Source organism: Brassica napus, chromosome C9 (assembly GCF_020379485.1).
Source record: "Brassica napus cultivar Da-Ae chromosome C9, Da-Ae, whole genome shotgun sequence".
Classification (NCBI taxonomy): Eukaryota; Viridiplantae; Streptophyta; class Magnoliopsida; order Brassicales; family Brassicaceae; genus Brassica; species Brassica napus.
Genome location: NC_063452.1, coordinates 55,111,132 through 55,135,242, shown reverse-complemented (window position 1 = coordinate 55,135,242; position 24,111 = coordinate 55,111,132). Strand labels below are relative to the sequence as shown.

General features: G+C 35.0%; 1 protein-coding gene and 2 long non-coding RNA genes across 5 annotated transcripts; 2 read left to right on the top strand and 1 right to left on the bottom strand.

Annotated features, from left to right (window-relative positions):
* The first annotated feature begins 1,975 nt into the window (after window positions 1–1,975).
* LOC111209332 lies at window positions 1,976–4,514 on the top strand. The gene is made up of 3 exons (XR_007328984.1): window positions 1,976–3,734; window positions 3,809–4,025; window positions 4,105–4,514. It is a non-coding gene; the product is annotated as an uncharacterized LOC111209332 (long non-coding RNA).
* Window positions 4,515–4,991: 477 nt separating this feature from the next.
* On the bottom strand, window positions 4,992–7,265 carry LOC106383882. Of its 3 annotated transcripts, XR_007328983.1 has the most exons (5): window positions 6,531–7,263; window positions 6,345–6,445; window positions 6,036–6,242; window positions 5,748–5,932; window positions 4,992–5,201 (listed from the first exon to the last, which is right to left on the bottom strand). It is a non-coding gene; the product is annotated as an uncharacterized LOC106383882 (long non-coding RNA). The 3 variants fall into 3 exon arrangements; XR_007328982.1 differs by having other exon boundaries at window positions 5,016–5,201; window positions 6,036–6,445; window positions 6,531–7,265; XR_007328981.1 differs by lacking the exon at window positions 6,531–7,263 and having other exon boundaries at window positions 4,995–5,201; window positions 6,036–6,521.
* A 3,189-nt stretch (window positions 7,266–10,454) lies between these two features.
* On the top strand, window positions 10,455–11,413 carry LOC106388050 (probable E3 ubiquitin-protein ligase LUL3). The gene is made up of 2 exons (XM_013828025.2): window positions 10,455–10,994; window positions 11,079–11,413. Exons 1-2 carry the CDS (start codon window positions 10,470–10,472, stop codon window positions 11,196–11,198), a joined length of 645 nt encoding a protein of 214 aa, XP_013683479.1. The 5' UTR covers window positions 10,455–10,469; the 3' UTR covers window positions 11,199–11,413.
* The last annotated feature ends 12,698 nt before the right edge of the window (window positions 11,414–24,111 follow it).

Sequence of the window (24,111 nt, the reverse complement as noted above, 5' to 3'; positions counted from 1 at the left end):
TCACATTAACTAATTTTTTAAGTGCTTGTTAATGGTAGATAAAAATAAAACCATAAACTAATAGATTAGATGGATGTGCATTGCACGAATGTTCTTGATGAAGTCGAGTAAGCTTCTCCTCGACATGGCTTTGTTGATATCGAAAGAAATTCTTCATTTTAATCACCAGATTTAGTTCGGGAGTTTGTTCTAAGAAGTTGTAGATTCTTTTTCCTTGATATCAATCTTACGAAGACTTGCACTATGAGTTGTTATAAATTTAAAACCATTAATCGATAGGAAGTTCTTGGCATAAAGGGAAGGGTTTAAAGGTTTTCGTAATGTACACATGAATGGTCTGATGAGGCAGCTCAAGAAATTTCTTGCCATAGACTGACACGTTTACATTTTGGTATCTCCATATTTCTAGATGTCAATTTAGTTTAACAAACCCCACGTTTCCACATATCATCTTGATTACGAAGTTGAGGCTTGAAAGTTACAATCGAAACCTATTTTGTTAGACATTTTAAACTCACATTTCTTTGAAAAATTATCATTGAAAACTGAGTTTCAGTATTTTCTAATGAGAGAAACTTCTCAATAAAGACGTGACAAATATAAGAAAAGAAAAGAGGATCAATGATACTAAGAAAAGGAAAATGAAATAAAGTAAGAAGAAACGGAAGCAATGGAGGTCAAACTGAAGAAAGTCACTCTATTGGTCGTTACTGCTGTTGTTTCTCGTTAACAGACCAGGGACACCAAGAAGAATGAACTCCTTCAACAGAAGCGTGTCCACATCTTCCCTAAACTTCTCAGGGCATCTCTTCCCCCTTCTTTAAATAGACTGTAAGCATTACACATATTCTTTAAATTTCTCAGAGCATCATCAAAGATGCCACCAGAGCTCTTTTTCTATAAGCATTACACACCTTTAGGACGTCATGAGCACATTTTTGGATATCACATACGAAAGTCTTCAAAATACTGTGTATTCAAAACCCACCAATCAAGCTCAAGATTAGGCCTCACCATCATCTTTTAAGAAACTAAGAATGTGCTTTCACTGTAAGCTGTAGTTTGGGCCTCACCGCGTGGAGAACCCGATGTTCCCTCGTAGCCAAACTTGTTGAAGTAAGGTTTTTCATTCAATATCAGACTTTGGTCTGAGGTAAGAACCTGCAACGTTATAGAACTGTTGGGGATCAACCTCTCCCTCTAGCTACCACTCCAAGTGCCGAAAAGACTCTGACACTTCCCATAAATGTACAGTTTTGGGTTGATTCTTAGAGCACCAAAGAGTTAATGAGAACCATCTTTGCCCACTCTCTCGAATGCAAGAGAAAGAAATAGTTAAGAAAATGAAACATTCATTCTAGAGTAACTATAATATTGCTCATCTGGTCGTAAGTTGTATTGATGAAGTGAAAGAACCAAAATTGACGGTCCATGCTATAGCTGTTAATCCGAGTGAGTATTGCTATTTGAATCAAAGCAGAGGTAAAACCTAGAGAGAAGCGAAGTAGGGTATTTTTGTTTCTCCAAATCTTCAAAAAATCTTTGTAAATTAGTTTATATTAAATTAGATGAAAAATTAATTTGGTTCATATGTTTAAATATAATTGTGTGGAAGTAGTCCAACTATGACTTTTGTATAGAAGACTATCATATCACTGCAACATATACTCTAATTGCTAATTATCTAACTTCATGGGAAAGAAGCAGTTGGTTTCAAGCCTCTTCCTATCATTGGAGAGGAATCTAACGGCTTGGTTCCGTTTCAGGTAACATGTCACAAACTTTATTTCCTCATTTTTTATGTCTGCTTTTATAGATGATGTCATTAAAATTCTCAATTGCTGTTAGGGTTTTCTATGATGCCCCGGCCTCAAAAATGACATGTGGGTAGTGGGTTGGAAAACCAAATGACAAAATAGCAATCTTGACAACCGCAATTTAAATGCTATGAGAAGGTGACTGTTGTTTCTGTGCATAAGTATCATATATATTTATCTACTCTTCATTGTTACTTATCCACTTGCAATTCTCCTTGTGCTTCTTTTTGGTATGATATTACAATAGTTAGTTCGCTTCTATGTCGTGCCTAGGTAAGTCTTATGGCAGTTTAACTTGGAATACTTCATTTGGCATATTTTTTATTACGTAGCACGCATGTGCGGTAATAAAATATTTGTTCTCTCTCTGAACATTTTGATAATTTGAAATCGGGAAAATATGCTGTGGTGCCTAATATGATATACCCCCTCCCATGATTCCTTTATAAGATTTAAATTTCTTTATATTAAAAATGTCTTGCATATTATTCCTTTTTGGTTCTTTGTATGCATGTCATTTCCCACAACACTATGTTACGTTTTTCATATTGTAGAGAAAACATTTCCCAGAGAGCAAGCGGTTGGAGAAAGCTGCATTGTAGAGGTCGAAAAGTTGTGAAATTGTTATTACAGAAGTGATCAGTTTGATCCTATCCTATTTTTATTTTTCGTTTTCTAGTCTATATATGTTTCGGTTTGAAACATTTTTTCATTGCCTTTTGCTTGTTTAAAACATTAGATTTTTTTCAAGAAACTGAAGAAATGAAAAAGGAAGAAAATAATACCTTCCGGAAACATTCATTATCCTTCATAAGAAAAAACCAAACTGTCATCATAAGGACTCATATGAGTGCTTGATTCTTGTTGAAAATTTGTTTTGAATCCAATAACTTAGAACCATAAATTTTAAACTGATAAAATATATAAGAAATCGAAAGAGGGAGAGGAAGAGGAAGATGAAGATGAAGATATAGTTAGTCAAAAATATTTTACTGAGGTGAACAGTTATATGAGGTCATGACCAATCAAATAAAAGCAAAGAAAAAAAAAGAGTTAAACACAAAAATATTTTTACGATCGTGATCTATTTTTTCGTTGTTTCTTCTAATTACGTTCATGATAGTGGTTCTCTTTTTCCTGGGATATTAGATAATTACGTTCATTGTTTTATTGATGTAAATTATCTTTATATTAACTCAAATGTTTTAATTGATGCAAATTAAAATTAAAATAACATCATTTTATTAAACTGATGTCAAAGATAAATATAATTATATAATTTAAGTTAGCATCAATCTTTTATTGAATTAAAGTAAGTATCATTTCAATAAGTGATGTCAAAAAAAAAAAAAATGAATACATCATTTATTTAACTGATACAATTTTTTATCATAGTATCAATTTTTGTAAAATAATACAAAATATGAAAAAGCATATCATTTTATTGAATTGATGTAAAATAAAATAATAATAATATCACTTACTATTAAATGATGCTAATTTATATTTTGTTGTGTATTATTTATTACCTTTGTATTCAGAAAACAGAAAATTTTCTTGTAAAGAAGAGAAAAAATGTTGAAAAGTTATGAGAGCTAAATGGGCCGAAATGAAGAGGAAGCCCAAGCTTGCCAGTGTAACACTTTGATGCATATATATGATGAGTTACGTTGTGCGTTGCTGCTAGCATGGTAAACAAAAACAAAAATTGCAGACATAAAGCAAAACTTCTAATCTGAAGGGTTTTAGGCAAAAAAAAGTAAGAATCTTGAGGGTTTTTGTTTCATTTACATTGTAGATCTGAAGTTTGAAGGGAAAAAGTTTGAATCTTTAGTTGAGGTTTAGGGGTTTTCTTTGATTTCTGTGTGCAGATAATGATGTTGGCAGGAGGAGGTGGAGGAAATCCTCCTTGTTCGCGTAAGCTCTTTGCTTTTTTTCTCATATTTTTCTAGGCTTCTAAGTTATGTTTTTTGGTTATGTTTGTGCTGCAGCGGAGAAGGACACAATCGTTTGGGTGGACATAGAAAACTGTGGAGTCCCAAGCGACCTCAATTCCACAGAACTCTATGGTCTCATCGAGCAAAAGCTGGGTGAAGACGGTTTTAAATCGCGGGAACTTGGTGGTCAACGTGGTCGTCCCTTTTCTGGATAGTTATGTTCCTGAGCTTGGGCCGAATATCGAAATATGGCGAGCAAGGAATTACAACAGTAAGCGATACATCATGATTTTGTTTTTTATATGTTAATGGACTTGCTATTAGATTAATTGATGAATCCTCTGTTTCAGAACCTCTAACAGGACGAGAATCAAAAAAAAAGAACCAGATAGCCGACAAGTTCATCACTCAGAAAATCAATGAGTGGCTTGATAGCAACCCAGCTCCTCACAACGTGATGGTCGCAACAGGAGATGACGACTTCAGAACCACGTTCAACAGGCTGAGAAAGGAAGGTCACACAACGTTAATGGCCTATAACACCAAATCTGTTTCGGGAGATCTACTGAGTATACAACTTGACAGCAAGTGGGACTGGAGAGAGTTTTTATCTCTCCCAATCAGGCAGCTTAGCAAAAAGGAGAAGTGCAGACTGAAGAGCAGACTGAGGGCAAAGGCGTTTAGGAAGAAGCAACGTGCCAAAAGGAGGAGAAGATGGATGGCGATAAAGAGTAGGTGGGTTGGAACCAGAACAAGATGGAGGTGAAGAGAAGACAAGACAAGACTACTTTAGTTTCAGAGAGTTGATGGATCGAGGAGGTGAAGAGAAGACCTAAACTTTAGTTTATTTAGCTAGTTGTGGTTGAACTCTCTCCTTTATTAATTAGTAGTAGTAGTAGTAAGGAAAAAGACCTAAACTTTGGTTGATCTCTGATGTTGGTACTTGGGTATGAAAGTTTAAATTAAGTAAAAGCTGTTCAATTCTTGTGAATACTTTTCTTTGCTGAGATTTAAAAAGGAAGAAAGTAGAACTCGTCAATTCTTGTGGAAGATAGATAAAACTTGTCCCACCAATGCTCTCCCTTATCGAACAATCTTTCTTGTGCAATGTGTTGTCCAAGCAGAAGGCTACAGCACAAGCAACAAAAGGTTCTGAGGAGAACGGAACATTCACCATATCGTTGAAAATAAAGAGTTTCATCAGCTCAGGAAAGAGCGAAGAAGAAAAAACTATGAGATGATTACTACTACATACCCATGTGTGGACAGGACCATAGGCTTTGATTGCAGTGTGTACTCTTTGAAGCCTGCAGCTATCTGGACAACCCTTCTACTACCAACTCTTGTCAGGGCGGCTAATAGTCCAGCAATTTCTCTGCAAGAATCAAGTATCATCTGAGAGATGCTTACATCGAGACAGAGGAGCCAGCACCAGTACCAAACAACCCTGATATCAGAATAGCGACTCCCTGATCCACAACAACAACACAAAACATAATCAGTTCAGAAGCTAGTGAATGAAAATATATTATTGCAAACATTATATAGTGTGTGGCCAAGTTACCTGCCATCCAACACCACGGCTGAGAACAGAAGGTGGCAACATTGTTGCACTTTCATATCTTGAGACTAATAATAAAACCACCGGTTGACTTTTAATGATCGGCCAGAGACAATGAAACCAAGAATAAAGAAATAATGAATAAACAGAATAATAGAGCAAACAATAATTCTATATTTAGAAAGATTAAAAATGTGACATACCTAAACAAGAGCAACAAAAAAAGAAGCCATCATCATTGGCATTGCAAAAGCTTCTCCAGCATCAAAAGAAGGAGCACCCCACCGGAATGGACACGGAACTCTTATCCTAAAAGGTAAAAGAAAATAAAATAATTTAACCATTTTTCCAATCACAGTTGTCTTTTGATACTTCGATTCTTCATTGCTCTTTGCAGCCACATATATACCAAGCTAAGCTGTAAACACTTACCATGGGGCAGCACCTACGATGCCAGCACGATCAGTCCGGCAGCTTGTTTGCGTAGTTGGTGCAGCACCATTGTATGCTCCACCAACTGTAAAAAGGTGAGCATAGATCCATACAATCACCACAGCGAATATCGCAGCAAACCGGTCGAACACATTTTCCCCTAATTTGATCACATGAGGCAGATACTGCAAACAGGAAACATCCAGAAAATGAAATCAGAAAACAAAATTATGCAAAGATATTTAAGGAATTAGACAGACTTATTGTGTTAGTAAGTAGAGATAGTACCTGTGAAACAAATACTAGAATAAGAAGCTCAGGCAGCCCAATCTCTACGCACTTAGCAACCTGGAATGTAACACAGAAATTAACATTCTCGTTTATATTGTTTGATAGTTAGTGTTTGAGTGGCATCTTCTAGAGTAGACTTTACCCCTGGGAAACCAAACTCGTACCAGACCCACCAGTGGAACAGCTGAGATAGGGCTTAAGAACCTGAAAACGAATTCACAAAATGAAAATTTTACATGGTATTGTAAATAATATTGTGGTAGGAAGACGAATGTTTGAGACTATTTCCTTCCTTTTAGACTTAACCTAACAACATTGCGCCAGAGGCCACTGAAACCAAGAATCATCTGTAGGGTTGAAGCAACAATCAATGCGCCTTGTGTTGCTCTCATAATACTCTCAAACCGCTGCAAAGGCAAAACTTCTTTTAAAAAATGACTATAAATACACATCAAAGAAAGAGAAGCATAATCCACATCAAGGTCATCATACGTCTATAGGGTTTGAGGTATCACTGAATCTGCCAGAGGATGATGGATATGGTGTCAGATCCATTTCATCTTTTTCCATAACTTTATTAACTAAATTATTACTGTCCCTTTCTTTTTTTGAACGTCTGATTAAATAAATTCTGAAGAGATCAATCTTTTTATGTGTATAATGTTTATGGCTCTGTACATACGAAAGTTGATAAAATTTGTAATTTTCTAATACAAATTGCTTGTGGTTTCCAAGTTAAAGGGATTAAAGGTAAATGAAGGTGTCTCAAAGCCTCTCATCATGTAAACTCTATCTAGTAAAATAAAATAAGAATCAAAAGCCTATAGCTGAACGCTTTCAAAAGTTTATGCAAAAAAAATATGATCAGATGAACAAATATTATATATGCCATATATCATTGTCTTATTTTACTTCTTTTTGTTTTTGGTTAAAAACGCGGGAATTTTGAAGTTATAATAGTTACAAATATTAACTAGAAATGTGGGATTTTTGAAACCATAAAATTTATAGAGTGTAAATAAAATATGGAGAATTCTGAAACCATAAAATTTATACAGTTTAACTAACACGTAAAAAATTATAAAAATTTACATTTTAAGTAAGTATGAAAAAGTGTCAAAAGCTATAAAAGTTATATTTTTTCCTTTTTATAAATCTAACAATTATTTCACATAATCAAAACTACTCTTTATTAATTTCTTGATATGTAAACTACTCTTTACTGAAACTATTTACTGAAACTATTTATGTAACCACTCTTTATTAGTTTCTTTTACAGCTAACATTAAATGATTATTTTATTTTTAAAAATAAAAAACAAGGAAAACATAAGAAAAACAAATATAAACATATAATTATATAAAGTCAAATGTGATAAATGCACATGAATCAGTTTCCATAAACATATTACCCCAAAAATATATTTACAACCTACGTAGTTAGATTTGTTCAATTAATCACACATGATCGATTCAGTTTCCATAAACATATAATTATATAAAGTCAAATGTGATAAATGCACAGATTAATGGATTGCCATAAACAGTATACATATTCACAATTTCGACCTGTATAACTTCCATTGAATACATATGAGTTCTAATAAACCCAAAAAGAAAAGAGAAAGGCATGGAAAGCATGTGGAATTTGGTGATTATGATGATGATACTTATGGTGATGGTGGTTTTAAGACTAATGGTACCAGCCATGGTTATGGAACTGATAATAAATGGAAATTATCTACTTGAAACCTTCAAAGTGATGTTCATTAACTATGTGTACCCACATTTATTCTTGATTGGGTTTATGTGTATATTTATGTTTATGGCTCTGTATATAGGAAAATTGGTAAAGTTTGTAATTTTTAAATACAAATTGTTTGGGGTTACAGAGCCAGAGGGATTAAAGGCGAATGAAGATTTATCAGAGCCTCTCATCATGTAAATTTTTTTCTAGAAAAAAATAAAATAAGATCAAAGGCGTATAGCCGAATACTTTCAAAAGCTTATGCAGAAAAATGATTAGATGAACAAAGATTATATATGTGCCACACATCATTGTTTTATTTTATTTTATTTCGGTTAAAAACGCGGGAATTTCGAAATTATGAAAGTTATAAATGTTGGTTAGAAACTCCGGAATTTTGAAACCATAAGATTTATAAAGTTTAAATATAACGCGGGAAGTTTTGAAACCATAAGATCTATAGAGTTTAAATAAACGCGGGAAATTTTGAAACCAAAAAATTATATACTGCACGAATTAAACAATTATTTCACATCATCAAAAATAATTTTACAGATAAAAGATAATACTGCACGAAAAAATTTATTATCAGGCATTGAGGAGATATGAATTTTACATATATTACAAAACAAATAAAACCTCCTAAACGATCTTACAAGGACATGGCATGAGAGAATATCAACAAGGTTTTTTAGTTGAACAAATCTGCAAAATTATCATAGGTGTCTTGCTACACTTTAATTATTTTGAGAAATGGGTGTTTGTTTGTGTTTGAGTTTTGATTTACATGTGCATTTGTTTGTCAAGTTATTAACAGAAGATACAACGAGAGCTTATGGACTTCATTGTGAATCATTTGCATATGTTCTTCCCATGTCTCTTCAGAATCTGAGAAACTATGTGCCCCCCAGTGTTTCTCTCACGTCCATAACACATCAAGTCCAAAGAGAACCATGACATGAAGATAAAGAAGTCAATTCATATTCATTCCTGTGGACTTGAGAAGATAATTAAATAAATGCTTATCATTTAGTTGCCATAAATTTAATATATTATACATTAAAAGTTGAGAAATTCTTGGGTTCACCCCCTAGGTGAACCTCTAGATTCACCAACCAATAGTGTTTGAGTATTTGATATTTGATATCTTTTAAAAAAGGAAACAAAATTGAATTTCCAAATAAGATTATATTTTTGAAATAAAATAATAAAAATACATAAAAATAGTTACAAAAATAAATAAATAAATATTGATAAACTTTTAGCAAAATACTAAATCCTATACCCTAAATCATAAACTCCAAACTCTAAATTATAAACCTTAAATCTTGGATAAACCGTAACCATTAGAAAATTTTAAATCCTAAATCATACATTAAAAACTAAATCTTAATAACACTAAACCCTAAACCTTAAACCCTTGGATAAACCCTGAACCCTTGGATAAATCATAAACTCTAAATCAAAAATATTTAAAATTAAACCCTAGAGTTTATGATTTATCCAAGGGTTCAGAGTTTACCCAAGGGTTTAGGGTTTACCCAAGAGTTTATGATTTACCCAAGGGTTTAGGGTTTAGTGATTAGGATTTAGGGTTTAGTGTTAGTAAAATTTAGTTTTTAATGTATGATTTAGGGTTTAAGATTTTCCAACGGTTTAGAGTTTATCCAAAGTTTAAGGTTTAACGTTTAGGGTTTAGGGTTTAGGATTTAGGGTATAGGGTTTAGTATTTTGCTGAAGATTTAACAATATTAATTTATTTATTTTTGTAACTATTTTTATGTATTTTTATTATTTTATTTTAAAAATATAATCTAATTTGGATATTCAATTTTATTTCCTTTTTTAAAAGATATCAAATATCAAATACTCAAACACTATTGGTTGGTGAACCTAAAGGTTCAACCCTAGGGGGTGAACCCAAGAATTTCTCTTAAAAGTTTAGAAGACTGATTTCAAGCTTAACTTGACTTTAAATTTAATGTAGAATTATAGTGAAATTTTGTTAATAATAGACAGTGTTACTATCAGTGTTTCAAAAAAAAAAGACTGTGTTACTATCATTAATATAATCGTTTATTGGGTTGGTCTTCAAACAGAAACGCAATAAACCGTTCACGATAACTTTTTTTAAATAACACTTGATGTGTACTGTTTGTCTTGTCTTGTCTAACATCTACGTATCCGGACTAAAAGTCCAGAAGATAAAAGAGTGTTTAGCCTAAGTTTGTTACAATGGAATGACTAATATATTGCAAACTCACTTATCACATAAACTCAAAAGTGAAATTTAAGATCAACATCATCAATGCCGAGTCACCATCCTCCCACACACAGAATATTTCTGTCCAAAAAAGAAAGATTCAAACAGTATCTTTCAAATCAAATGAAGCAGAGTTTGTTAAGGTCTGTGTATCTATACACTCACGATAAACACCCATGAGTTGACTTTTGCTTCTTTTTCTTCTTAGTCTTCTCCTTTTGTTTAACCACAGGTTTGATCACTTCCTTGATCGCAGAATCAAAAACTGCTTTCACGTTCTGTAAAATGTAAACTTTCAATGCTCTGTCAATCTGGATGAGAAGAGTTGTATAGTATAGAACAGACCTTATGATCAAGAGTTGAGGTTATTTATATGATATATGAGTACATTAGTATGATTATCTAACAAGGGTGTTCTCATTATGTTCATTGTCTCATTTTTCAGTTTTACTATCATATTTTTCGCAAAAGAGGAAGAAAACTGCACAATGGTCCCTCAATTTCCAGAAGCTTTCAAACCAACCCAAGTCCCTTTCCAAAAAGGTACAGCACAGAAGTTTGTACAACCTTCAGGGACAGGAACAGACCTAGGTTTCTTTTCACTCGACGATCTATCCAACCCATTACCAGACGAGGTGTACCCACTTGTAATATCAGCAGACACTGTGATCTCACCAAGCTCGGGTTCAGAGGAACCATTAGTTCACAAGCAAATCACGCTAGCGTGTTTGGAGAAGACTGACGATGGATCTTTCAAAGTGAAAGTCATGAAACAGATCTTATGGATCGAAGGAGCTAGATATGAGCTACGTGAGTTGTATGGTATCGATAACTCGACCGCACAAGATGATGATGTTGCGTCAGGGTTAGAGGATAGTGGTGACAAAGAATGTGTTATTTGCTTGACTGAACCTAAGGACACCGCCGTGATGCCTTGTAGACATTTGGTAAAAACTTATCACAATTGACAATATGTAACGTTTTGGTTGAATTATCCTATGACTAACTCATGTTGTGTTTGTCTCTTGCAGTGTTTGTGCAGTGACTGCGCTAAAGAACTGAGGTTTCAGTCAAACAAATGTCCCATTTGTCGACAACCTATCGATGAGCTTTTAATGATTAAAGTGGAAAGTAGCAATGAACAACACTGAAAAAGAGGTTTCTTCTTTGCTTCACTCTTAAGTTTGTTTCTTTTGTCTCTTGAAAGCCTCAAATCAAATTCTTTTGCCTTTTTTACTTATACAAACCCTGTCTGATGTTTTCTCATTTCATACTCTTCACAGATTTGTTGGTTTTAGTTTCGAAAATTTGAAAGAAAAACATCAGTATTGTATATATTTCTAATGGCTTCTAGAGAAGCTCTCTATTTTTTTCTTTCTGCGTGAAGCACTCATCATTTGCTTGTGTTAATCTGTTACTAAATACAGAAGTTTGTGCAACTATGTGTTGTTTACTGGCAACCGTTGGATTTATAACCTAGAAACCAAACTTTGTAGTAACCTTAAGGGTCTGCAAGAGTTTAGATAGGCTATGTATTCCTTAATTTGGCTTTCTTTTTAACTCTTTTCGAGTAAGTAAAAAGTTTGTAAAAAAGTCATAAATGGGGACCTTCATAATTACAGAGATTCAAAAGAAAATAAAGAGATATGAAACTGAAGTTGATGAAGAACATTCAAAGAAGCTAGTTTAAAAAAAAAAAATAAACTGTGTTGGTTTCTTTTGATAGAATGTTCATACTTTTGTATTTAGGAACAAAAAAAAGTTCATTTGATTGTAGTGCAGTGACCCCCTTAACAAGCAAAATTATTTCTCCCTAGACAATCTTTTTGATTCCAGGTAGTATCAGTGTATCATCTTATATCTTTTTTTTTTGGGTCAAAGTATCATCTTATATCTAGCTATCAAATTCCTTTGATAAACTTTTTTTGAAAGTTGTTCCGTAGTTTCTTTTAGAAAAACAATACTATAGTTTATTAATAAAAAATAAAACTGAAAAATGCAAATACAAATACAAATAAAAACGGAAATGCATGCATGTGCTATGTTTGCGTTTGTAATAGATATGTATCTTTTATTTGAAATATAAGCTTAATATTGTACACACCAAAATATAGATTGAAGTTTAGATCAATGAAACCCCTATATCTACATATGATTTGTCTCTGTCTTGTTTTAGAATATTTATTGAATATAGTGACATTTTCTCCACTTTTCCTAGGACAATATTTACTAGTGTCATACCATGATGTTTATTCAAAATTCATACCAATCCTTATTTATCACCTGACTGCATGTACCCTGTATCAACATATCTTTTACAGTTTCGTGTATTCTGATTTTTTTACCAACTTTCTTATAAAGCTTTTCTCAGATGTAACTTCCAAGGTCCATCAATAGATATGGTTTAAACTAAACTGTATTGCCATTAGGTATAATGAATGAGGTTGCTCAAAAGAAAATATATTTAGCAATGCCAACGAGATATGGAAGCGAGTTTGTGTCTAGGATTAGAATATAAGTAAATCAGTTATGTCGGAATCGTTGAACTTGGGTGTATAGATATTAAGTACATATAAATCTCTGCATGATACGTATCTAGTTTTTTTCTTTTGCGTCAAAGATATTATCATTTTGCGTCAGTTCACACTATTCAAGTTTTTCTCTTTGGGTCAAACACGCACTATTCAAGTTTGAAACATATATAATACATAAAATTAGAAATTTTTATCATCGTTCCCACTGTTAACATTCAACTAAATATGGATTAATTAGACTCATTCAACTAAATATGGATTAATTAGACTCATTCAACTAAATATGGATTAATTAGACTAAGTATAGCATTTCCCACGCTAAAAGTATAACAACTCGAGTTCGATTGAAGCGTATTGAGATAAGCTTTGGTTCAGAATGGGAAAAGGAAACGAATCTAAATGGCAACAAGAGGAGAGAATATGGACAAAAACTCCAGTTAATTAATGTCATTTTGTCAAGAAGAAGAAGATGACCCCATGTGAACATTGGAGACTCATGTGACTCAGTTCTATCATTTAGGGAAAAGTTCAGCTACGGTTAATAGCAATAAACCCAAAATTCAAATGTTGGTGGCTCAGCCGATTAAAATGAAGTTGTGTTTTATGTTGTCTGATTCAAGTTTGAGGTTTACTTTAGAACTCCAATTTATAAAATTGAATTCTTATTAAATCTGTTTTTTATTTGTCTTTGAGTCTACGTATGTTAACTTTTCGATTGGTTTTATAAATATCATGTGAATTCTAAAATTGTCGTCCCGTCCCATTTCTAATTTTGATTGCCAAGAGAAAAATATCTTGATCCTTCAACACAACTAAAATTCAAATAGTTCAATGATACAGCACATTTTGACATATTCTAGTTTGGGATCAAAGTTATGTTTTATTAAATACTAAGCTTGGTTTATATACCAAGATAAGCAAAGCCACAATAGGAAATCATAAAGATCCAATCTAAAATAGGAAAACATAAAGATAAACTCTATCTATAACTATGTCGTATAATTCCTAACATAACTAGGAATCATACTCCAATACCCCCCCCCCCCCCCCCCCCAGCATGAATTGTTATTGATGTCTAATTTGAGAAGAAATGAATCAAATTCCTTGCGTCCTAAAGCTTTTGTAAAGATATCCGCAAGTTGATCATGAGTAGACACATGAATAGTCTTGATAACGCTTTTGTTTATCTCATCCCGAACAAATTGACAAATGATGTCCATATGCTTAGTCTTCTTATGTAGAACGAGATTTGCGCTGATGTGTATTATCACAACAAATCGTCATTGGATCATGATGCTCAACTCCTATTTCTCGGAGAAGTTCCTTTAACCAAATAAGCTCTTGCGTGATTGATTTCATTGCACGAAACTCCGCTTCCGTTGATGATAGAGAGACATCATCTTGTTTTGTAGTTTTCCAGGAAATAAGAGAAGTCCCAAACTGAATTATCCAACCAGTTAGAGAACGATGAGAAACAGGGCATGCTCCCCAATTCGCATCACACCAACCGGTCACAGAAAACGTAGTGTTGGCCCGGAGAAGAATACCTTGTCCGACAGTCCCTTTCAAGTAACGAAATGTCTTCAAGGCTGCTGGCCAATGCTCCTCACGAGGTTGTTGCATGAATTGTGATAGGATATGAACCGAATGAGCAAGATCAGACCGAGTTGCGAGTAAGTAGATAAGACGGCCCGTAAGACGTCTATACTGTTCTGGATCAGCAAGTAGATCTCCCTGAGCCGAACTTAATTTGTGATTTTGATCCATAGGGGACCCAGCTGGTCGACATCCAAGCAGGCCACATTCCGTGACTATCTCCAGTGTATATTTCCGCTGGCAAAGATAAATACCTTGAGGGCTCCGAGCTACTTCCAAGCCAAGAAAGTATTTGAGCGCACCAAGATCCTTCATATGAAAGCACGTTGATAGATATGCTTTGAACGAGTCGACTTCTGAATTTGAATTGCAATAGATAATAAGATCATCCACATACACCAGAATCATGAGAGAGACCTTGTTCTTCGAGTAGACAAACAATGAATGGTCGGAATGGGTTTGAGAGAATCCATATTTCAAGAGAGCATCTGCTAGTTTAGCGAACCAACATCTTGGCGCTTGTTTAAGTCCGTATAGCGATTTCCGTAATCTGCAAACACGGGTATCATCTGGATTCGAGAATCCGAAAGGCACCTTAATATATACTTCTTCTTGGAGATCCCCATGAAGAAACGCATTATGGACATCCATTTGATGGATCGCATGATTGTTCTTTGCCGCCAGATCGAGAAACAAACGAAGGGTTATCATCTTTGCCACTGTTGAGAAAGTTTCCGTATAGTCCAAGCCTTCTTTTTGGTTATTTCCCAAGACTACTAGTCGAGACTTGTGACGTTCGATAGTACCATCCGCTCGCATTTTAATAGTATGAACCCATTTGGTTCCAAGAGCCTTCTTATCAGGTGGTAGCTCCTGAAGATCTCACGTATGTTATCTTTCAAGTGCATCAATTTCGGATTTCATATAATCTCTCCAGACCTTATGTTTCATTGCCTCTTTGAAGCTTCTTGGTTCGATGTTACTTGCCAAAGCAACGAGATAGCTACAATGCATAGGACAGATACGATCGTATGATAAATAATCAGATAGAGGAAAGAGCGAACCTGAGGATAGCTGCGGTGTAGATGAAGGAAGAGAGGGAGTTAGAGTAGGGATTGCAGTAACCGTGTTGATCACGTAATCTTGAAATCGTGTTGATGGAATGCGTATCCGGTGACCTCGACCAAGAAGTTCATGCTCTGTTTTGATCGGCTCTGTTTCGTTTTGCTCTGTTTCTGAACTTTCTACATTCTCCGTAGTAGTCTGATTTTCTAGACCCGTCGGGATAGTGTTTATGATCGGGGGCAAGTCGATCATATCCTCATTGTCTGATGAAGACATGATGTTTGTAGATGAAAGATCCGTTGGTACCGTTGGTTTATCACTATAGGGGAAAGTGTCTTCTTGGAAAGTAACGTCTCTGGAGATGAAGACAGTCTCTTGCTCAAGATTTGAAGAGTTTCCACCCTTTGGTACCTGAGGGATAACCGATGAGAACACATCGTCGACTTCGTGGTGCAAATTTATCTCCTTTGGTATCCTTGTTGTGAGCGTAAGCTAAATAACCCATAACACGAATATGAGATACTGTAGGAGGATGACCATGAAGAAGCTCATACGGAGTTTTGTGCTTAAGTAATTGTGATGGTGTGCGATTGATCAAGTGTGCTGCTGTTAAGACACATTCTCCCCACAAGCTGATTGGTAACTTTGCTTGGAACCACAGGGCTCGTGCAATGTTAAGGATATGCTTATGCTTTCGCTCAGCTCGTTTATTCTGCTGTGGTGTATGAACACAAGAAGTTTCATGGATAATCCCTTGTTCTTTAAAGAATTTTGTGAGGCACATAAATTCCGTTCCGTTATCGCTTCTCAGGGTCTTGACTTTCTTAGCATGCTGGCGCTCGATCAGAGCTATGAAATCTTTCAGTTGTTGAGCCACATACGTCTTATCTGGTAGCAGATATAGCCATATGGCTCTGGAATAGTCGTCGACAATAGTGAGAAAGTAGCGTGATCCACAGAGTGTTGTAGTTCGATAAGGCCCCCAAAGATCGCAATGTATTAAATCAAAAATTTCATTTGCATTATAAAATAGAATCTGGAAAGCTTTGACGAGTCTGTTTGGCTCTAAAACAAATATCACAATTTTTGAGAAGTTGTTCATCATTCCGTGAAGAATAAGAAACTATGCCCGTAATATGAGGAGACGGATGCCCAAAACGACGATGACATAATACTGAATCTTCAACAACAGTAGACTGCAGCGACGTTAGAGTCTCGATCCCTCTAAAACGGTACAATCCCTCTCCCTCTCTTTCACCCGCACCAATCAGCATCCTCGAGGTACGGTCCTGCAATATCATTAATTTATCAGTAACTTGTTCAACTAGGAAATTGTCTGTAACTAGTTGTCCAAAAGAAATAAGATTAGTATGAAATCCCGGCACATAATACACATTTTGAATGTGTAATGTGTTTGTTAGTTGCACGGTTCCTTGCTTAAAAGCCATTGCTTCTGAACCTGCAGGTAACAAGACTGGTATGGGAGTGATGTCACGGGTGTTTGTCATCACATCAATGCAACCCGTCATATGATGTGTGGCACCCGTATCCATGATCCAAACACAATCTTCTACCGTACCCTTTAAATGCTCGTTTTGAGTTGTGCCTTTGTTGATTAGCTTGTGAACAATACTCTATTGCTCGTCGGTAATTCCGGTGAGTCCTAGGCGGTCTGCATCAGTTATAGTTACATTCGCCTGAACCTTTGACGTTTCTGTTTTAGCGACTGTAGTTGTATTTCCCTTAGGTTGAGTTGGTTTCTGTGTGTTGCGATTAGGAGCTCTGTTCCTTGGTATGTCCTCCCACCATTCAGGATAGCCGATGATTGTGAAGCACCCTAAAGCTTCATATCCCATCCGACCACACGCCATACACTGGCGAGAAGGGTCCTTGTTCCCTGGTCTTGTGTTCGTCGTGGTAGGTTTGGAGGTATTAGTTGAGCGAGCCTGAGATGAGAAGCCCATTACGGATGTCTCTGGTGTTCTGCTTGATCGTATTATTTCGTTCTGCGAGACCGTTTGGTAGCCACTATCCAAGTCTGGAAGAGGAGATATATCACATATCTGAGACCGTATGACCCCATGTGTAGCATCATCGAGTCCTGATAGGAAATCATGAATTCACAGGGTTTCTGTTTCTTTATCCCTTGTTGTATTCAGATCACATTCGCACTTGCCACAGGTACATTGTTTTGAGCTCGTGCAATCTGCGATCCCATCCCAAATCTTCGTTAAGCGACCAAAATACTTGTCGACCGAAGAACCATTATGTTTGCAGTTTGCTAGAGAGTTTCATAATTGCTGAAGTCTTGCGCCACTCTTGAGTGAATAACGCTTCCTGATTAGATCCCATATGTCCTTTGCGACTTCTCGGGTAGAAATTGATGATTTGATTTTTGGTTCGATTGTTTGTTTTATCCAACCTACAATAAGATAATTGTTTGCTGTCCAATCTTCCAAGTAAGTTGAATCGGCTGCCGGTTTTGGTAGACTGCCATCGAGAAATCCATACTTCTTCCGTGAGCTAATGGCCATACGAAATTTGATGGCCCATTCATCATAATTCAATCCATTGAGGAGAGGTTGAGAAATAACAGCTCCAGGATTATCATTAGATGACAAATCGTATGGTGAGATTGTTTTATATTTGCGATCGCTTGGCTGTGCAAGAGCCATTGTTGATGAATGAAATCTTCTTTCCCAAGTTTATGAAAAAGAGGTCGAGAATAGGGTGTTGGCCTTGCGATTTTGCGAAGATCAACCAGAGAATAAGGAATATTTTTGAATGAAGGCTTATTGTTCTGTAAATTGGCGAGAACAACAATAGAAATATAGAAGTATTTGATGTGAGTTAGTTTTGTTCTTGCTTTGATACCATGACAAATTCTAGTTTGAGATCAAAGGAAATTATGTTTTATTGAATAATAAGCTTGGTTTATATATCAAGATAAGATAAGCAAAGCCATAATAGAAAATCATAAAGATCCAATCTAAAATAGGAAAACATAAAGATAAACTCTATCTATAACTATTTCGTATAATTCCTAACATAACTAGGAATCATACTCCGATACATTTGAATGACATGGCTAGCCATCACAAAACTTTATCATAAATGTTAAAATTGTACCATGTCCTTTCGTTATATAGGACTTGGACTATATTATACAATATTAAAAAATATAAATGAGTTAACATTACTTTTCTCCTATCCAATTATATGGTACAAAACTTAGATTAAGTTTCACTTGTATGGCGATGAATATATCTAGTAATTTTTTTATAAGTAACGATTTTTATTCTATGATATTTTTTGCTCTGATACCCATATTAGAGCACCCCCATTAGTGAACCCCATGAAAGGGGTTCACAAAGTATTTTTTTATTATATTTTTTTTCTGTTTGATTTTTGTTTAAAAAAAAAAAAAAAAAATTAATCGGACCAATAGCAGGCCACCACGTGCCGTGGGGCCCGTGCTACAGTGATGAACCCGGTTCACTGGGAAGAGGTGGAGAGAGAACTTGAGGTGGAGAGAGATAAGTTCATCAATATTCATTACTAGGGGTATAGCCCCCGCGCAAGCGCGGAGCCGGATAAGTTGTTGATCGTTGTGTAGTTTTGTGTACGGGATTTTGTCGTTTATTTTTTTCCACTTTTTTTTTTCCGTGTTATATATAATGGTGATGAACATAACATTTGGAAGTCACACAGTTTGATTAAGATGATATAAGAATGACCGGCGAATTCATATGCATTATTTTCGTAATGATTTGATCGACCATTAGCTTTATTAGCGCTTTCATGTTCAAAAGATAAAATTTATGAAGTTGTTTAGTATTTACTTAGGTAGTTGTTAGTATATAAAACAAATAGTGTAAGGAACAAAATATAAAATTTCAATTCAAAAAATTAAACAATTTATCGAACAATAAATTAAATTATTTTCTTATTTTACCTAAATTAATTTCAAAATATAGAATTGTAATAAACTATTTTTTAAAAAAAATTAATAACTTTAGAAAAATTTATAAAATTACACGGTTACAAAATTATTTATTTTTAGAGTTTTACTCGATTTTGTTAAAAATAGTTTATGGTGGACAAAAAAAATGTCAGAAATAGGTAAACCAAAAAAATACACCACTGACAAATCTTTTATGAGTTAGAACCCGTCGACATTTCATTAATAATCCAAAATAAAAATAAAATATCCGAACAGAGAAAACATGCAAGAGAAAAAATATCCAAAGTTTATGATGAAAAACAAAGATAATAGCAGTTTTTAAAAATGCATAGAAAAGACATTGACAGGCTGATAGGAATATAATAGATATTTCCAATCACTCACGGCAGCGCTTGCGGTTGTTCTGAGCGTCTGAAATCTCTGGAGATCTGCTGCAGCACATTCCTCATCGACCTTGTCTCCCAAAACAGACGGGCCCGATGATGCTGCCAATCCTACGTCACCTTCACTGCTTGGAAGAATGTTCTCACTGTGCTCCTGAAATACATGAACGTGATGACAAGTAAAATTAAACAATCTTGCCATGGTTCTCTATGATGGTATCTTCAGTGATGGTGGAGATAGTGAAGGTACGGTGATTGCTATTAATGGCTTCCATCAATTTGAGAGCTCTCTATGTTTTGGGCTGGATCTTGGCAAGTAGCTATGAATACATCAAACACTATGTTGCTGGCATGAGATTTGAATCGACCTAGAGAGCCTGCAACAACATAGACGGTGAGGTTCTTGAGTATATTGAGCTCCACCAAGCCAGACACACTCGTTTTCAACACCTTGTTTCCTATCTCTCTCTTCTAATTACTGTCATGTCCCTCGATGCAGTTCACCGCAGCAGGTTTGTTAATGTCGGAGAAGAAGTTATCTGACCAATAAATTTCAAGTTTTAAGTCTCAAGATGACACTAAGCTAAAAGACATTGTTTTGAAATCAAACCAATAACATACAAAAGGAATTCACCAGAGATTCCGATCACATCCATATCAGGGGAATCATCGCTGAGGAACTCAATAACATTATGCACACCTTTGGTTACCATGTCCATCCCCATTGCACCACACCTGTGTTACAACTGAACCATACATAGCCATTTTTTCTCTGCCAATGTACAGTGAACAGTTTGTAGCCTCGTAAATCTAATTGACATGCATCCACAAAATCATTATTTCATCAGCAAAAGTTTCAATCTTGAGTCGAACCACACCACAAACAAAAAAAAATTTACATCTTGGTGGTACCTGTTATCTTGGTGGATTCTCCTAGGAAGGCTTAAGTTCCATAGCACGTTGGCACGACAAAAACCAGACAATAGGCGCTCTAGTTGTACTGTCCTTCAGCTCCGCTTGGGACGTACCCAGCCTTGCAGCCTCTGTTAGTCCTAGCAATCAAATAACTTTCCGTTATAGCCCATCAGAACATAGTTTACATCATATTAGTTAATCGGACAACTTCAAAGCGATCAATCAACTTTCACGATCGACCCCCTATCATAGCGATGGATGGTAGTGATTCACACGAACTGGGATAGAACCATGGATCTCGGAATTCTGCCCAGAGAAACATACACTTAAAGTATTAAAACTGATAGCTTGAGTATTGATTAAACAAATATGGTATATAGTATTCCATAGAAAGTCAAATTGTCAATACCTTTTCCTGGGTACTATGTTCTAGGCGGAGAAAGGTGGCGGGGACAACGACCGATTAAGCAACAACAACACTGGAGGCTGACATCTTCGAAGGTTGGCTAAAAGCTGTGACAGTTCAATTTAGGAGTAATTTAATAAGAGATATGGGTCTCAAGGTTTGTTTGAGGAATTATATATACTGAGACGGATCGTTTCAGAGGTGAAACGGTACCATAACTGATCGTTGGAGATATAGAGAGGTGAAGATGAAAAGTTTCATAATTTTTTTTGATAAGCTAAAAGGGTAACGCTTTGGTTTATCGGTGGAAAAAGAGTACTATAAAAATCCTAGATACAGACAAAAGAGATTTAGCCCACTTATAAGTTTTATTGGGCCAGAATGCGGATTTTACTAAATAGGTTTTGATGATCAAAGTTACACGTGAGTATTGAAACATTACAGTTATGTGTGGGGTCCACTATAAGAAATCCTTGATAAATATATATTAGTTTCGGTAATCAATGTACAAAGTATCATTTACCTCAGTGGTATAAATGTTGTTGCTTAAATCTCAATAACCCGGGTTCGAGTCACAGACTTGACACTTTTTCACAATTTTTAAAAGTGGGACCCACATATCGCTGACGTGTCGCATCAGGAGTGATGCAACTGCCCTATTATAATGTAGATTTTAATAAATTTTTTTTTTTTGGAATCTGTGTGAACCCCCCTTCACTAATGGGGTGCTCTAATTTGCTACGTGCCTATGTGTAATAGTATGCGGATTCCATAGAAAACTACGTGTAATAAAATCGTGGGTTATATATATATAAATATAAATCGAGGGTACCACCTACCAACATTAGGGTTTATGTTATGATCAATTTTTATGTTCGACGCATTTCGATATCAGCTAATGGTAAAGCTGGTTTACCATCATATTATTTTGCTAACAACTAATATAACAGCATTCCAGTTAAAAAAAAACTAATATAACAACATCTTCAATAATGGTTCTGGGGATAAATTCGCAGTTGTAATCATATCCTTCTTGATTAAATTCTCGATTTGGGATTTTGTTTTGTACGTGATGATGTTATTCTTTCTTTGTCTCATGACATCGACCTTTTCCGAAACTTGTATACTACCAATGAGGAAAGAAACGTACTATACAAGAACTTTTATTAGGTTTTAGTCCAATTCGAAATATGTTACAAAACATATATCTTGTTAGGTTTTCAAATCATCTGCTACTATTATATATTACCAATGCGTTTAGATTCAACAACTTACCCAACATATCAGCATATCTGATATAAATAAGGATATCTATATCAACCAGCACAATATTCACACGTAGTGGTTACATTGTTGAATATATGAGCTAAGTTGCAAAATATTACAGAAATCTTTATTGGAAGAAAATAGAATATTTTAAGTATTATTTTAATAAAAGTCAAAAGGAAAAAAAAACCTAAGACATGGGGAGAGGAGTATTTCATGCTATGTTTACACATTTAGGATTTTGAGACCAATGGCAATAATAATATATGCGTAGAAGACTTAAACTTAGAGATAGATGTTTGGTAACTGAATACTAGAATTAAGTTTTTATATGCTTACTTTTCCTCCTTTATTTCTTGTTCCATTATTCTTACTATCTCAGTTATTATCAGAAACTATGTTTATTTTATAGATTTTTTTTATATAGAGTTAGTTTCTAATGTTTATCTCGTTGGTTCCCCCAAACTTAAACAAATGTTTAATATGGATATAGTTTGATTCAAAACGTTACCAGTCTCGTGATAGTGCGAAAAATCAACTTTTCACACTATTAGTTCAATAGAAAATAGTTTCCGCAAGGGAACATAGTTTTTTCTACGTCATTGCTTAAAATTTGTTTATTCTTGAAATGTTGTTAGACTAGGTGATTACCAAAAAAAAAATGGACTAGGTTTTTTGGGTCTAAATAGAACTAGGTTAACTGGATAAGCATCGAAGTCCCTCCAATTATGGAGTAAATGAACTAGTTAGTTTTTTTTTTGAACAACTAACTAGTTAGTTATTATCATTAAACATTGATCCATGGTGACTTTTATATGAAATGAAATAAATATACATAAATAGAGTATCTAACTAATACTAAAAAAGATATATGAGGAGTAGGGAGGTTGACCACGTCCCCAAATAAAATTGACCAATCAGAACTCTTTTTTTTGCCACGTCAGCGACTTCCTTATATAAGAGCATGATTAACCCCACCTCTTAAGTGGGTTCTTAAGAGGTGGGTCCCACAATTTTCTCTAAAACCACATCTTCCTTCTCTTCTCCAAGAGGCAAGTTTGGTGGGCTCTTGTACTGTTCGCGGGCCCCACTGACACGTGGCGGCCCGCGATTGATTCGTTAATGGTGCTTAAAAAAAATAAGAACCCAAATGGGGTTTCAAGGGTTAATGGTGCTCTAAGTGGGTTCCGCATATAAATTAAGTGGTTAATTAATCTTTACGTTTGTTATTTCCATCTGTTTTGTGGTATCACTCACTCCAATGCGTTCGGTGGCCCATTAATAGAATGTCCAGCTTAGGTCCATTTTACTAAAACCGTATTATGATAAAAAAAATAAAAACCCTTTCGTCTTTAGTTTAGATTTTTAGGGTTCATCATATCACAAACCTTAACCTTTATACTTCTCAAATTGAATCCTTAAACTCTTAATCTTCATCTATCTCTACATCTTCCAGTCTTTACTCAACCCTTCGATAATGGTTGGGTTATATATCCGCTTCGAATTTCTCCCAGTTCATGTCAAACACCAGGCCCTTGCATCTCATTTCAATTCACAGTTTTTCTGAACCGGATTAGATTTCATCCACTCATCGAAAATGTCTTCCTCTGATTTTTCTGTTGCTCAAGCGAGTCATCTCATTCCATGCCCCCATATATGATATATGGGATTCGCGAAACATCAAGACAAACGGTGAATTTATGAGAACCACCCTTCTCTTCATGGATGAAAAGGTATCATTATCTTCACTTTATCACAAATCGTATACTCCAACTCTGCCTTATCAATTCTCTAAATAATGTGTGGTTTTACTCTTATGTCTCCTTATGCAGAATTTTGTGATCCACCATCGCAAGTTTGACCATCTCTCTTGCAAACACAAACTTAGAACTCCATGGTATTTTTAAGGAATTTCAAAAAAATTCCTTACCATAT